The 15,412-nt window shown below is 58.9% G+C and overlaps 2 protein-coding genes across 10 annotated transcripts in view; one reads left to right on the top strand and one right to left on the bottom strand.

Moving 5' to 3' along the window:
• PODN (podocan) overlaps positions 1 to 5,259 on the top strand; it is a 33,224-nt gene extending 27,965 nt beyond the window's left edge. For 5 of the 9 annotated variants that reach the window (XM_054487324.2, XM_063655783.1, XM_054487318.2 and 2 more), the window contains 3 exons: positions 503 to 651; positions 1,760 to 1,973; positions 4,268 to 5,259. In XM_054487324.2, coding sequence (XP_054343299.1) covers positions 503 to 651; positions 1,760 to 1,946 — 336 coding nt within the window. In that variant the 3' untranslated portion in view covers positions 1,947 to 1,973; positions 4,268 to 5,259. Of the gene's footprint in view, positions 1 to 502; positions 652 to 1,759 lie in introns of all 9 variants that reach the window. The other 4 variants (XM_063655787.1, XM_054487330.2, XM_054487306.2 and 1 more) reach the window with 2 other exon arrangements.
• A 2,330-nt stretch (positions 5,260 to 7,589) lies between these two features.
• SLC1A7 (solute carrier family 1 member 7) overlaps positions 7,590 to 15,412 on the bottom strand; it is a 55,769-nt gene continuing 47,946 nt past the window's right edge. The window contains 6 exon segments of the mRNA XM_054487399.2: positions 7,590 to 8,000; positions 8,651 to 8,753; positions 9,575 to 9,709; positions 10,387 to 10,758; positions 12,337 to 12,570; positions 13,241 to 13,340. Of these exon segments, the coding sequence (XP_054343374.1) occupies positions 7,782 to 8,000; positions 8,651 to 8,753; positions 9,575 to 9,709; positions 10,387 to 10,758; positions 12,337 to 12,570; positions 13,241 to 13,340 (1,163 nt within the window). The 3' untranslated portion in view covers positions 7,590 to 7,781.

Raw genomic sequence — 15,412 nt, 5'->3', positions numbered from 1 at the left:
TCTGCACGTGTGGCCCCTGAGGTCCAGAAGTGAGCAGTCCCACTCAAGCAGCTCCCACTGCGTCCATCCAGGGCCAGTGGGGTGAGATTCAGAGTCTGGAGGATCCCTGGGCTCTGCCCATTTGAGATCTTTGGGAATGACCAAGTCTAATGGGAATGACAAGTGTGTCAGGAGGTAGGACTGTGACACCCAAACATCTTGGCTGTGGGTTTATGTGGGAAGGCACAAGAAGTTGGGTAGGACATTCATCAATTAGAATAAGGGTTTGGAGTCAGGTGCACCCGGCTACAGCCTTTTATAGGTTATGTGACCTTGGAAAGATCACTTAACCTCTCTGAGCCTCTATTTCCCAATCTGGGAAGTGGGGATAGTTATAGACACCCCCTCCTGCACACAGGGTTATTGTTAGATTTAGATAGGCTGGGGGCTTGGTGGGAGTTTTGTAAGCTGTTAAGTGCTTTGCACAGGTGGGAGTCCCTGACTCCCTTGGTCACCCCTGCAGCTGTTGGACATCGCCGGAAATCAGCTCACAGAGATCCCCGAGGGGCTCCCCGAGTCACTTGAGTACTTGTACCTGCAGAACAACAAGATTAGTGCGGTGCCCGCCAATGCCTTCGACTCCACGCCCAACCTCAAGGGGATCTTTCTCAGGTAGGAGTCCACTCGAGGCCCCGTACACACCCCCGTGGAGCCCACCCCAGCTCCAACGGAACAGTCGATGCACGTGGGAACAGCTTGGCTCCACTGCTGACTGTGTAACCACGGCTCAGCTCTCAAGGGTGGGGACAGTCCTGGCCAGGCCTGATATGGTTCCTAGGTTTGTAAAAGGGCTTTGGAAACGTTAGAAACCAGTGCGCATGGGTGTTGTGAATGTTACTGCGGCAGAAAGGATGCCGGACAGCATCTTCCCGGTTTGCAGCTGAGAGAGCTGAGGCCCTGAGAGCACAGGTGACTGCTGTGTCTGCAGCCATCCAGGCTGGGCCCGGGCCTCATACTCAGGAATAGATGTTCAGGTCCTCCCTGGGTTCTGGGGCTAAGAGATGGGGATTTGGAGTGATTCAGGGGATGCAGCTCCCTGAGGATACGAGGGGCTTCCATGCAGCAGAGCCAGGGTGGTTCTTCCCAGCACTTCCCACAATCCCTGCCCCCAAATCAGAGAGAAGGAAACAGGGCAGAGATGAGCAGTGTGTGCTCCCAGGAGCTCGGTTGCCCAGAAAGCCCGCGGCTCGATGATGTCCGGGTGGCTTGACATGTGCCTCAGGCATCTGCAGGTGAGCTGAAGCACAGAGAGTGAGGGGCCTGAGATCAGAGCCATAGCCTCCACCTTTCCACCCATGAGTGTGGCCCTGGCCCGGCTCAGTGCTGGCCTTGCCTGTGTGCCACTCCACATCAGGCACTGCAGTGACCCCTGGCTACTGCAGCCCAGGAGCCTCAGGCCTTGGGGTTAATGCCAGGGATGGCATAGAGACAGCTCCCAAAGATGTGGCTTCCAAAATAGCAGTGAGAGTGTGTGCACAGAGAGCCCTCACTTTGCAGAGACTGGCCCAGTGCCAGCCCCACCACAAGCTGCGGCTGCCCTGACCAGCCTGTACCTTCCATCATGTACCGTGCTCTCAGCCCCTGGCCTTTCCTGCCTGCTGCACCACTTTCTGGGAGGGCCATTCCCTCCCCTGTTACCTTCTGGAGAGGCCAGTCGGGGGAAGGGAGAGTTCCTTGGGGGGTTGGGCTCCTGGCATTGACTGCCTCGATGCTCACACAGGTTTAACAAGCTGGCTGTGGGCTCCGTGGTGGACAGTGCCTTCCGGAAGCTGAAGCACCTGCAGGTCTTGGACATTGAAGGCAACCTTGAGTTTGGTGATGTTTCCAAGGACCGTGGCCGCTTGGGGAAGGAAAAGGAGGAGGAGGAAGAGGAGGAGGAGGAGGAAGAGGAAGAGGAAACAAGATAGTGACAAAGTGATGCAGATGTGACCTAGGTATGTGGCCTGTATGGGGCAGCCTTCCTGATCCTGGTAGAGGGTTTTTCCATCCATTCTTCACCCTCTGGCCTCTGCTTCATCCACCCATTTAGCAAATTTATAAGAGCACTTGGGATGTACCAGGCCGTGGGTGAAAGGTTGAAGCCTAGGGGAGGCCCACACCTTCCAGAACATTCTCACCCAGCATGAGGGTGCTGTCACGGGAGTGACCGGGGGGCACTGGACGTGTGGGTCGGGGCTCAGGAGTGAGGTCTAGTCTGGAGAGAGGAATCCAGGCATTGTTAGCCTTGAAACAATCACTCAAGCTGCAGGGGGCTGGGGAAGCTTGCCAAGGGAGAGTGAGTGAGGGGGGCAGGCAACTGAGACAGAGCAGTTAGGAAAGGAGGTAGGAAAACCCCAGACTGCCGTGGGCAGAGGGCATTTGCACACGTATGTAACACAGGCACCCACATGCACATGGATGCACCAACACACATACATTCATGTGCACACACGTCTCAACATGTACACACATCCACAAACCATGCACAGGCAGAACACACACACCACACACATGCACACAGACACACATACATGCTTGTACCCCATGACACATTTGCATGCCTAGACTATGTACATACTTGCACACGTGTGTACATGCATGTGAGTACATGCACACAAAACACCCATGCGCACCCACGTATACAGGCCCTTACATACACAGCTGCATGCACACATGTACACATGGTGTGTGCATGCACAGGCCTGTCTAGACGTGGGGGACTTGGCTGTGTCAGTGCTGCTGAGGGACTGAGGGAACTGAGCACTGAGGGAGCTGAGCAATGAAGGAGCTGAGCACTGCGGAGAGCCCACTGAATTTTTCCACCTGGAGGTTGTCTGTGACTTTGTAGCAGTAGGGGAAGCTGGGATGAGAAGAGCAGCTGGAAAGGAAGTGGGTCCAGGCACTGCAGACCAGCCTTTTGAGAAGTTTGGCTGTGAGAGATGAGAGAGGGCAGAGGTGGGAATGGGGTGTGAAGTTCAAGAAGTGCTCATTTTCTGAGCCTCACGGGAAGCAAAGGCCTCTCGAGGGGAGCCCTGTGTGAGGGGCTCTGGGAAGATGCCCCAACACACACATGCATCTTCCACATGCATCGTCTTAACGGAGGCGGCTGGCTTGGGTGCTGGTGGGAAGAGGCTGGCCTGGAGGAGGAGTTACCGATGTAGGAAAGAGCTGGCTGTGAGGGCCCCTGTGGGAATGGTAGAAGTTGCTGGCTTTAGCAGGAGGAACAAAGGGCAGGGTGGCTGCTGTCACAGGCAGATTGGTGGCTTCGTGGCCAGACGTGAAGCCATGTCAGCCGGATGCCTCCAGTCTTCCGTTTTCTCTGTGCAGCAGGGAGGTGCTCCGCAGACCAAAGGTATGGAGAAAACGGACAGGTGGATCCACCCACAGCTGGGTTTTTCAGCCAAGGGTTCAGGACAGGAGGGCAAGGAACAAAGGAGTGTGTTGGCCGGAGGCTGGCTGCAGGTGTGGGTCCTGGGGTCAGGTTCGGTAGGGAACGAGGTGCAGATAGGAGGGCTGGTGGGCAGGGACTAGGAGAAAGACATTGGAGAGGAGCCAGGAGCGGCTGTGTGGTCGGAGGAGAGAGGAGAGCTGGTGAGGAGTGAGCCAGGCTGGGGGTCACAGGGCCAGGGCGTAGCCGTGGGAGGGGCTGCCGGGCTACTGTTGAGTGTTGACTGAAGTAGGGCCTGGGACAAAGAGGAACCAGAGGGGGCTGTTGAGGGCCACTTGGGTGGGTGACAGAGGGAGCTGGGAGAGGGGCGCAAGTTGATGGTGAGAGAAGAGTGTGCACAGGGTCAGGTATGTGCAAGTGTGGAGGGGCTGGCAAGAGGCTGAGTTTGAGGGTCACCTTCCCCAGCTCCCAGGGCCCAGGAGTATGAAGGTGGAGCTGGTTCTCTGAGGCATTGTCCTCACACAGAGTTGGGGTGGGTGACAGGGTGACTGGCCATACAGTGGGGACACCACAGCCCTCATGAGGGGCTGTGGAGTCCTGGGGTGGGTGAGAATCTGCCCCATCTCAGGTCAGTTGGATGGGGCTCTGGGAGAAGCCCTGGGGAGTGGCTGGTGGGACCCAAAGGCCTTCTGGCACCCCACTGGCTCTGGGCTCCCAGGGCCAACGCTCCCTCCCTACTCACAGTAGCCTGGCCTTTCCAGAGCCCGCTCCAGCAGGGCTCCCCACAGCAGGCCCCCTCAGGCTGCTTGGGCTGGTGGGTCTGCCGTGAGCTGGCCCCTGACTCTCTTACATGTTCCACAGGATGATGGACCGCCGGACTCTTTTCTGCAGCACACGCCTGTGCGCTGTGAGCCCCCCACTCTGCTGTGCTCACACAGACACACCCAGCTGCACACATGGGGCATCCCACATGACATGGGCTGACACAGTCTCATATCCCCACCCCTTCCCACGGCGTGTCCCACGGCCAGACAGGTGCACAAACGTCACACCCTCACACACCCAGCTCAGCCACACACAGCCTGTTACACACTGCCCTCCAAACCACCACAGTCTCTGTCACACACCCACTGCCGCTGCCACGCCCTCTGAATCCTGCAGGGAAGGGTCTGCCCCTGCCCTGGCACACACAGGCACCCACTCCCTCCCCCTGCTGACATGTGTATGCGTGTGCATACACACCACACACACACACATGCACAAGTCATGTGCGAACAGCCCTCCAAAGCCTATGCCACAGACAGCTCTTGCCCCAGCCAGAATCAGCCATAGCAGCTCGCCGTCTGCCCTGTCCATCTGTCCGTCTGTTCCCTGGAGAAGACACAAGGGTATCCATGCTCTGTGGCCAGGTGCCTGCCACCCTCTGGAACTCACAAAAGCTGGCTTTTATTCCTTTCCCACCCTTTGGGGCAGGAGCCTTCAGGACTGCTGGCCTGGCCTGGCCCACCCTGCTCCTCCAGGTGCTGGGCAGTCACTCTGCTAAGAGTCCCTCCCTGCCACGCCCTGGCAGGACACAGGCACTTTTCCAATGGGCAAGCCCAGCGGAGGCAGGACGGGAGAGCCCCCTGGGTGCTGCTGGGGCCTTGGGGCAGGAGTGAAGCAGAGGTGATGGGGCTGGGCTGAGCCAGGGAGGAGGGGCCCAGCTGCACCTAGGAGACACCTTTGTTCTTCAGGCCTGTGGGGGAAGTTCCGGGTGCCTTTATTTTTTATTCTTTTCTAAGGAAAAAAATGATAAAAATCTCAAAGCTGATTTTTCTTGTTATAGAAAAACTAATATAAAAGCATTATCCCTATCCCTGCAGCCTGTGGCTATGTCTGTGCTTGCTTCCTGCCAGGTGCTGGCCTGGTGCCGGGTGGAGGGGGCAGGATACAAGCCCCTCAGCGCCCTGGCCAGAACAGCAGGCATCAATGGAAAGTCCAGTTCTCGGGGCCCGCAGAGTAGCTGCACGGGCAGGCATCCCGGGAGAACAGGGCATAGCCTCAGACGAGGGGGCCTGGAGGTGTGTGCAGATGGCCCACTCGGGAATAGTAGGTGAGGCCTGAACCAGCACACGTGGCCTGTGAGCTTGCTGTGCATTTCCAGAGGTGGAGCATCCAAGCAAAGGACCTCGTGGGCTTTGGGCCTGTTAAGGGCTCACCTGGAGGGTCATGGGTCACCTTTGCACTGAGAGGGTGTTACTAGTGGGTTCTAGAGGAGAGCAGGGGACTGGAGGCAGGCCTGGGAGCTGGAGCAGAGCCGACTTGGGGGCCCAGGTCTCCGCAGACCTTTCCAGGAAAGAGCTAACAGATGCACCCAGTGTGCCCTCCACCCCAGTGGGAGAGCTGCCACTGGGAGGTGGTATCCAGCTCTGAGCTAAGAAGAGCCTCTGATGGGCAGAGCTGCCCCACTGTGGGTTGAGATGCCTGGGAAGTGGTGACCTCCCTGCTGCTGGAGGTGCGTAAGGATGCTCCTGCCAAGTCCACTAAAGAGCAGACTCCTGCCTTGTGCTGGTACCGACTCGATTGCTCAAGGGGTCTTAGAGATGTGACACCGAGAAGGGGCTGCTAAGCTTGTCCGCATGAAGGTGGGATGACCGATTGCATGACATCTGACCTCTCCCAGGTGAGGAGGCCTCAGGGAAGGAAGGATGCTCTCGTGGAGGCCTGCAGCCCCCAGCCCTGCAGTGGGAGGAGGTGTCCTGGGGTCATGCTCTTCCCAGACTCCTCAGACTCCACCCCTGGGAGGAGCGTGGAAGGAGTTCAGGAGTGGGGCACTGGGAGCAGGTGCCCTCCTGATGCTGAGTGACCTGGGGGAGGCCCGTCCCCTCCCTGGGCCTTAGTGTCTTCATGGGCATCATGGTGCAAGCCCCTCCAGACCCCAGAGCTGTATCTTCTCCCCAAGGCATATCTGGAACAGGCTGTGTTGCCAGGGCCCTTCTGTGTGCCCTGCAGGCCTCCTGGAGGCAGCCTGGGGTGGGAGAATGAGGGAGACCATCTGGAAATGTCCCTGGGCACGCCCCTGTCTAAAGCAAAGCATTCACCACGGGGAGCCAGACTGGGAAGGAAATCTGTTTCTTCTTTGGGGACTGATCTCAAGGCCCTGCCTGCAGAGTACAGCCTAGGCCATGCATGGCAAAGAGGTCTGTCCACACTGGACGACACCCAGCCGCCCTGTGGTTATTGAGACAGGCTCCTGGGTAGGCTAGCTTGTACTCTGTCTTCTGCAAGTGACAGCTCAGACAGGACTGTCCTTACTGCAGCCACCAGGACAGGCTCCTCTGCACTCTGGCTGCCCATACAGGCCTGTCCACACACTGGCAGCCTAGACAGACCTGTCTACACTCCAGCCAAATGGACAAGCCTGTTAGATTCTGGCCACCTGCATAGGCCTGCCCATATCCTGGCTGCCCAGACAGGCCCGTCTGCACTCTTGCTGCCTGTATTAATTAGCCCAGTAGCTAATATCATATTTGCTGGCTAGCATAAGGTGTTGAAGCCTACAAGAAGTGAAAAACAAAATACCTTTATTTAGTTAACACTGAATTTGCAAACACAGAAAGGAATAGAAAACCTAACTCCACTTGGATGGACAGGCCTTTGGGGAGTTCTGACACCAGGGCCCCATTGGCAGCTCCACCAGAGCATCCTGGCTGCACCTCCTTCCTGGAGTCCTGGCTTGCCTACCTATCCCATGGGAGGTTGGCCTGGATGTGTCGAGGGGGCCTTTCAGCTCTAGTAAAGACATCATCTGTCTCCACATCCAAGGAGCTTTGCAAGAGACATGTGGCAGGACAGGAGACTGGACACACTGTGGCCTGGGGAAGGCAGCGGGGCTTGGCCCTGGGCTGCTCCCCTTGGGGAGAACTATGTGGCTGAGGCCACCTGTTATGGGGTGGGGCCTGGGCCTGGACACAGCTGCAGGCTTCCCTGTCCTCCAAGAGGAGAGGCGGGGCTTGAAAGATTTGAGTTAGTGTCTTGACCTTAACGTGAGACCTTGGACGAGTGTTTTCAGCTCTCAGGGCCTCAAGTCTGTCATCCAGAAAGTGGGGCCGGATAACCCCTGCCTGCTGCCCTCACTGGGCTCACACCGGGGAAACTGTCACAGCGGGGCCTCGGGCAATGCCGGGCCCATCACTCCCTGGCTGGGGCTCCCCCATGCAGCCTTTCCCTTCTCTGAGATCCATTTTCCGTCAAGCGGGGTTAATTCCAGCCTCTCAAGGGTGAGAAGAATGTGTGATCCTGGCCCCTGCCGACTGCTCAGGAGGGTTGGAGAGTTGAGTTCCTGCCTCAGGACCCTGCCCCTGGAGGTCTCGCCCGCTCCTGCAGCTCTGCAGGCTCAGACATTGGTCTCCAGCTCGCTGATCTGGATGGTGCAGTGGTCCAGACTCGCAGTGGGTGGCTCCTCGTCCTGCTCCACTTGAACGGGGACGTGGTGGGGGCAGGTGGGGCCCAGGGTGAGCTCGGAGGCCTCGGCTACACTCTTCACACAGCCATTCTGCTGGGCTGCCACGATCTCCTGGAGGCTCACTGGCTTGGTCTCGCAGGGCAGCAGTTTCTGGTGAAGGGAAACAGGCCTTGGTAGCAGCAGGAGGGACCAAGGTTAGACACCAGGGAGGACTGAGGGCCAGGGGGGCAGAATGAGCTCAGGGCTAGGAACCACAAGATAGATTTTCCTGCAGACACGCTGTGTGACCTCAGCAGGTCACAGCCTCCTTGGGCTCCTGTTCCCAAGCTGTCCTGCCTCCCACTGGAGCTGGCTTAGTAGAGGAGGGGACTTAATCCACAGGGTCCATCTGGGGAATCAGTGGCTCCCCTGCCTGACCTCAGCTTCTTCCCCATGATGTGGGGACAGCCTTCTCCGTTTGCCTGTAGAAGGAGCCTGAAGCCCACACAGCCTGCACAGACCTACAAATGCCCACATGGTGGATAAACTGGACAGACCATCCCGACACGAGGGCGGGGGATTTTATCATATCTTGTTCCACTGTTCTTCCTGTGTCTATATCAGCGCCAGCCACAGCGGGTGCTCAATAAATAGATGTTAGAGGAATTAGTCATCCTGTAACCGATGAGGAGACCGAGGCCCAGAGGCATGGAGGGAGGGATTGGCTGGAGGCTGCCCAGCTGGTTGGTGGAAGATCTGGTGCCCTGCCCACCCCACCTGGCTCCACCCTCCTGGCGGCCTCTGGACCTCACTGCTCTCACCTCGGTGCCTGTGTCCCGAGCAAAATCCTTCCGACATATATGGGCCATGATCCCCGCTGCCAGCGCATCACCCAGCACGTTAATCATGGTGCGGAAACGGTCCCTGGTGAGCCAAGGTTGGGGGTGAGTGGTGGGCACTTGAAGGGGAGCTGGAAGAGGGCAGTGCTCAACCCAGCACAGTACAGCACGGCCGGTGACCAGCTGTCATGCAGAGCCTGAAGCCAGATGGCTTCCTGGCTCCTCCCAAGCCCACCCTTTGGCATCATTGAAGCAGCTTCTTGGCATGTGGCTGTGGGTCCCACAGGTCCCCATGCTTAGAAGGGTTAGGTTTGGTTTAATCCTCTGCTGTTTCTGTCTTGAAATTCTTTATAGGTTTTTTGTTTGTTTGTTTGTTTGTTTGTTTGTTGAGACAGAGTCTTGCTCTGTCACTCAGGCTGGAGTGCAGTGGTGCCATCTCGGCTTACTGAAACCTCCATCTCCCGGGTTCAGGCAATTCTTGTGCCTCAGCCACCCGAGTAGCTGGGATTATAGGCACATGTCACCACTCCCAGCTAATTTTTTTTTTTTCTAATTTGTAGTAGAGATGGGGATTTTGCTGTGTGGCCCAGGCTGGGCTCTGGAATTCCTGGGCTCAAGGAATCCTCCTGCCATGGCCTCTCAAAGTTCTGGGACATATAGGCGTGAGTCATCATGCCTGACCTTTACAGTTTTTGGACTGGGTTCCACATTTTCATTTTTGAACACTGGACCCCGCAAATTATGCAGCCAGGCCTGTGCTGATGAGTAGGGCACTCCCACGGTGCCAAGCGGGGCAGTCCCCAGCCTTCTACCCTGGGGAAGGGACTCAGCCCCTCACCCTGATCCCTGCTGACCCTGAAGTCAGCCCCTCCCAGAGGGCTAGAGCTAGAGGCAAAGTCCACTCACAGAGCCCAGTCAACGGCAATGATGAGGGTGATGTCATCGGTGGGCAGTCCCACGGAGGTGAGCACGATGACCATGGTGATGAGGCCGGCCTGGGGGATGCCAGCTGCCCCAATGCTGGCTGCAGTGGCTGTGATACTGCAGGGGGTGGGAAGGGGAAGAGGAGCAGCAGGAGGGGTGGGGTGCATTGTCAGGGTCTGGCTCCAAGGAAGAGGTTGAGTGTCAGGGCCTCTGGGACAGCCATTTGGTGTGGGGGGTGGGTAGGAATGCCACACCAGGGAGCTCTCGGGGTCAAGACCCTCCTCACAGTCCTGCAGCCCCATGGACCCCCATTCCTGGCCTCAGGAGAACCCCTGGGAAATGTGCAAACACCAGTGTCCGGAGCTGTGCCTCTGTGGGTTCCAGGAAGCTATATTGCTATGGAGCTGCCCTGGGACTCTGATTGACCACCACATGGCTCTGCCTGCCTCCCTCTGGGGCCTGGCCTCCAGGGTCAGACCTGTGTGCTTGGCTGGCCTGTGAGGCCTCTGTCAACTTCAGCCCTATCCCAGCACCCCTTCCTCAGCTCCTGCTGCACCGGCGGCCTATCCAAGGTCCTGAGTCTTGTCCCTGGCCTCTGCTCGCCCTGTGCCCACCAGCAATGCCCTCCCTCCTGGCCTGTCCTCTAGGCTCGGAGCTCCCAGCCCCGGCCCTCTGCCTGCTGTGCTCCAAGCCCGGGCTCGCTCACCTCAGATACCCCTCAAGTCTGGGAGCCTGGGAATCCCCAAGGCCCCCAGCCCCCACCCCATCCACACAGGTGCAGTGTCAGGGTGCACCTGATGGTGATGATCTGGCCAAAGTCCAGCTCGTAGTTGTTGACCTGGGCGATGAAGATGGCGGCCACGGCCTCGTAGAGCGCAGTGCCGTCCATGTTGATGGTGGCACCCACGGGCAGCACGAAGCGCGCGATGCGCCGGTCGATGTGGTTGTTCTCCAGCAGGCACTTGAAGGTGATGGGCAGTGTGGCTGAGCTACGGTTAGAGGGGCCGGTGTCTGCCCAGCACCCTCCTCCAGGATGGCTGGGGCCTCCGTCGGGAAGCTCACCCTGCCCCAGGCAGCCACCCCGCTAGGAGTGTTTGTGCCCCTGTGGCGCTGCTCTGGCAGGAGGGAAGGACCACGGGCACTGCAGTGCTCTCACTTGGTTCTTCCTCTGAGGGAGGTGTTTGGGTGCCTTTTACAGATGGGGAAGCTGACGCCCAGAGGGCGGGGCTGACCCATGTCACACTGCTGTGCCGAGGGATATGGAGGTCTGAGCAGCAGGGCTCTGGGCCAGGCTGTCTGGGCTTAGATTCCAGCCTCCTGTCAAGTGGCCCTGGCAAGTTCCTGAACCCTGTGCCTCAGCATCTTTGTCCCAAAAAGACCTGGGTCACAGAGCTACTAGGAGGATTAAACGACTACGGGCTTGGACAGCACCTGGCCCATTGTACCCACTCAGTCAATGGTGACCATGACTATTATTATTACTATGTTTGTCATGAGAGTTCCTAGTGGCAGTGCTGGGACTAAAACAGGCCGGTGTGGCCCCCATGTCTTCCTCTCCCCCGGGCCTCTGCCTGGAAGGCCGGTCCTACTCGCCAGAGCCTCTCAGGAGCTCCAGACCTGCTGGGCTTGAGGCTGTGGTTCCTGCTGGCAGGAGATGGCCAGGGGACTGCTGGCTCTGGCAGGCTTGGCCCCTGGCATGGGAGCTGGCATGTTTGGGGCTTTGTCCTGCCCCCTGACCCCGTATCTTCGGGAGGGTGTTCCTGGCAATGGCTCCTGGGCTTTTCTTCACTGGGGTCTGCTGCTCCTGAATCCTGCAGGAGGTGCATCTGCTGCCAAGGGTGGGTGTCATATGACTGCTGGGTACAGAGGCCTGCAGGGCATTTTACAGATGGGGAAGCCAAGGCCCAAGTGAGGGCTAGAGGGAAGAGTGAGGCCTTCAGTGCCAGAAAGATGTGGGTTAAGTTCCTGCGACTCCCTTAATGTGGAGCTCAGACACTTGCCATGGGGAGAGCCACCCTGCCTTCACAGCACTAAATGCTCCATAAGGGACCACTTCCTTCCTGCCCGCCCCCCCACCAACGACGTGGTTTGCACAACTCTAAATTCCTGAGGTCTCTGCACTGGGCTGTGGTTTGGGATCCTTAAGGCCAAGTGCTGGCTCACCTGGCCCAGCCTGGCAAGGAGGAGCTCAACCTCCACAGCAACCCTGTGAGCTGGAAGCTGGAATCTCCCCCAGTCTGTGCATGAGGAAAGCAATACCCAGGCACAGCGAGTGAGTGACAGAGCCATGGCTCAAGTCCCTGAGGTCTAGCAACACTGCCAAGGTTGTGACAGGGCACCCAGCCAGGACATCCCAGCAGCAGTGGACAGGCCAAGCTCCTAGAGCAACACAGGGCCCGACTCCAGGAGAAGCACCTTGTGGGGCAAAAGGCAGCAGCAGTGGGTTGCTGATGTGATTTCCCAGTGACTCGACTGCGCTGTCTGCCCTGGCGCGTCGAGGCTGCCCCCATGCGGACTCAGTGAGCTTGAGGACTGGGGCCGTGGGGGAAGGGGAGGCCTCGACAAAGGCCGAAAGTCCCCCACGTCAGTCTTGTTACCCTAGCACCAGCCGTCCCCGCATTTGTGAGGTGGGCCACACTGGCGCTTTGGTGGTTCTGTGGCTATGAACAAATGATGGCTGGACAGACGGACAGGGCTCAGCCCCCACCCCAGCTCCCCACCGTCCTGCCCGTCCCCGGGGCTACCTGGAGGAGGTGGCCAGCGCGATGAGCAGGGCCTGCAGGATGCCGCGGATGAAGACGATGGGATTCTTCTTGGTGATAAAGAAGTAGAGCAGGGGCAGGATGAAGAGCCCGTGGAGCACCAGCCCGCACACCACGGTGACCGAGTAGAAGCCCAGCTTCTTGCCGACGGCCCTCGGGTCGTCCATCTCCAGGATCTTGCCGGCGATGAGGAACACAATGCCGAAGGGGAAATACCTGGGGGCGGCGGGGCAGCCAGGCTCAGGAACCAGGCAGGCAGACACACCCCGGCCCCAGCCCCGCATCGCTGCGCGGCCTTCTCCCTGAGCTTCCTGGGGCTCCTGCGAGGACAGAGCAAGACTGTGCCAAGGTGCCCGGCCCAGGCTCAGCACATGGCGTCCTTCATACCGTTACCTCCACCGCCCCAGCTCCGGACAACCTCTGCCACTCCTTCCCCCGCCCTGCCTTCAGGAGGCCCCCATTTCAGGCCCAACAACGCCAGAGCCTACACAGTGCGCCTGGGCAGCCCTCCCTCGGTGCGTTCCCCTCTGAGCTCCTGAACTCTGAACTCTGGACCAAGGAATAGCAGCTAGTTCTCACCGCCAGCTTTCCTTTCTCCAAAAGCTGAGCTGATAAGGCTCCACGTGATGGAGAAACTGAGCCCAGGAGAGCAGCAGAGCCGGGCTGAGCTCTTAGACCAAGCTGGAAGGGGCAGGCCCAGGGCCAGAGCCAGGCCTGGCTGGGGCTGGGGGACCCATGGAAACACATGTAGCTCCGGAGGCCCCGGCCCAGGGCTGAGCCTGGGCGCAGCTTTCTGCTCACTTTAGGGGAAAAGAGGGTGGGGTCATGTCTTCCCTCCATCCACCCAGGGCTGGCCGGGGTGAGGTGGGTAAATGAGGAGGCTTACCACACAGCCACTGCCACGATCTTCATGACTGACTCATTGAGGCACTGGCAGAAGCTGACCAGGGGGGCCCCGCTGTCACCCATGCGGCCCAGCATGATGCCTGCGGGTCAGGGACACAAGAGCATGTCACACCCCCAGGTGGGGGTGTAGGCACGCTGTGGTAAAGCAGGGACAGACCCACAGGCCCATATGGGTCTCAGCATGGCTGGCTTCCTAGCAGCCTTGATGCGCCAACACTCCCCCCACTCCCCCCACTCACTCTCTCCCTCTCTCCTCCTCCACTCCACCACCGACCCCACAGTGCTCTCATGTCTTCCTCCTCTCTCGCCTTCCTTCACGCAGCAGCCAATGTCATCTCCTTAAGATAAAAATGCTCCCTGCCAAGCGCACCCCTGGCTTTGCTGTGCACTTAGGCCATGTCAAGCTCCCTGCTGCCTCACCCAGCTCGATGCCTCAGCCCCACTCGAGTGGGCCCTGCCTGCCCCTCTCTCCTGCTCCTGGCCATCTCACTGTGCCCTGGCACCACTGGCCTTCTTAAGTTTCTGGAAGGAGGGAGTCCAGCTCTTCACTGCCTCAGGGCTTTGAGCAGGCCGTTTACAATGCCCCAGGCACTGGCTGCCCGCTCTCCAAACAGCTTGGAAGCCATCCCCACTCCCCTTTGCAAACTCCCACTTATTCTTCAATATCTCCTCTTAGGGCCTATTACAACATAACTGTCTGGGTTTTTTCCCATCTCCTCTGCGAGGTTAGCTCAGCGAGAGGAAGAACTGCATCTCCTTAGCTGGAGCATGTTAGATGCACAGTGATCAATGGTGAGTGAGGACTAGGGCCTTTCCTGATGCTCCTGGCGCCTCCCCCGGCATTCTAGGCCTTCCTCCCCAGCTCGCACACACCAGGAAAGGGTGGTGTGGGAACAGCTCCGTGGGGTGAGCTCTGTCAGGCCAGTCCTGAAACAGGGACTGAATGGCTGCCCTACCTCCTGGTGAGACCGACGTGGGGAGCAGGGCACTCTCTACAGCTGCCCTCATGAGGCCCACTCTCATGGTACTGGGGCTCACCCAGGGAGGCAGGGTGGGATTCAAACCCTGGCCTGTGGGACACCAGAGAAGGGCTCTCTGCCTGTCCTGAGAAGCCTGAGCCACACAGTCCATGGAGCAGCTACCCCGTGGTGACGGGGTGAGGTGGGGGCCCTGTCAGGGTGGGCAGGAGAGGCTGGAGTTGGAGGTGACCCTGGGCCTACCCCTGCCCACCTGTCTTCCTGCCGCCTGGCTGATATGGAGCTAGATTCCCCTGCCGGCTCCGCCCTCCCCAGGCTTCACCACCACCACGCACGGGCTCCCTGTCCACTCCTCAGGTCCATTTGGATTTTCCCCGGGGCATCCAAGGACTGGCTGCTGGGAGCCAGTGTGCATGGAGCCCTGGTGTGGCACGGGGGCTCCCTCACGGCAGGGCCAGCAGGACCTTAGCACCAGCCACATCCCAGGGATGGAGTGGGGAAAGGAGGCTGGATTGAGGGGACCAAAGAAAGCCCTGCTCAGAGCGGCTGTGCAAGTGTGCTCACTCACACACGTGGGCAGACACTGGTATCTGCACCAACAGGCACGGGCACCGGCAGATGTGGACACTGACAGGCACAGGCATACACAGAAGCTGATGCACACAGACACAGGCACGGAAAGACCAGGCACACGCTGATGCGGGGACACAGGGATGCAGCTGCACACAGACATGAGCACAGGCAGATGTGGGCACACGCAGGCATGAGCACACACAGACACAGGTGCACATAGACACAGGCACAGGTAAGCCAGGCACAGGTAAGCCAGGCACATGCTGATGGGGAACACAGGGACACAGGTGCACACAGACACAGGCACGGACAGGCCAGGCACACCCTGATGCAGGGACACAGAGATGCACGTGCACACAGACACAGGCACTGGCAGATGTGGGCACGCGAAGGCATGAGCACACACAGTAAGCCACACACTGCCTTGGTACACTCACACACCCTGCCTGGGTACACCCACACACCCCACCTCGGTACACTCACACACCTTGCCTTGGTACATTCACACTGCCTTGGTACGCTCACACACTCCGCCTCGTTACACTCACACTGCCTCGGTACACTCACACAACCTGCCTCGGTACACTCACACACCCTGCCTC

The sequence above is a fragment of the Pongo pygmaeus genome, chromosome 1, assembly GCF_028885625.2.
Source record: "Pongo pygmaeus isolate AG05252 chromosome 1, NHGRI_mPonPyg2-v2.0_pri, whole genome shotgun sequence".
NCBI lineage: Eukaryota > Metazoa > Chordata > Mammalia > Primates > Hominidae > Pongo > Pongo pygmaeus.
This window is presented reverse-complemented; position numbering and strand designations above follow the sequence as displayed.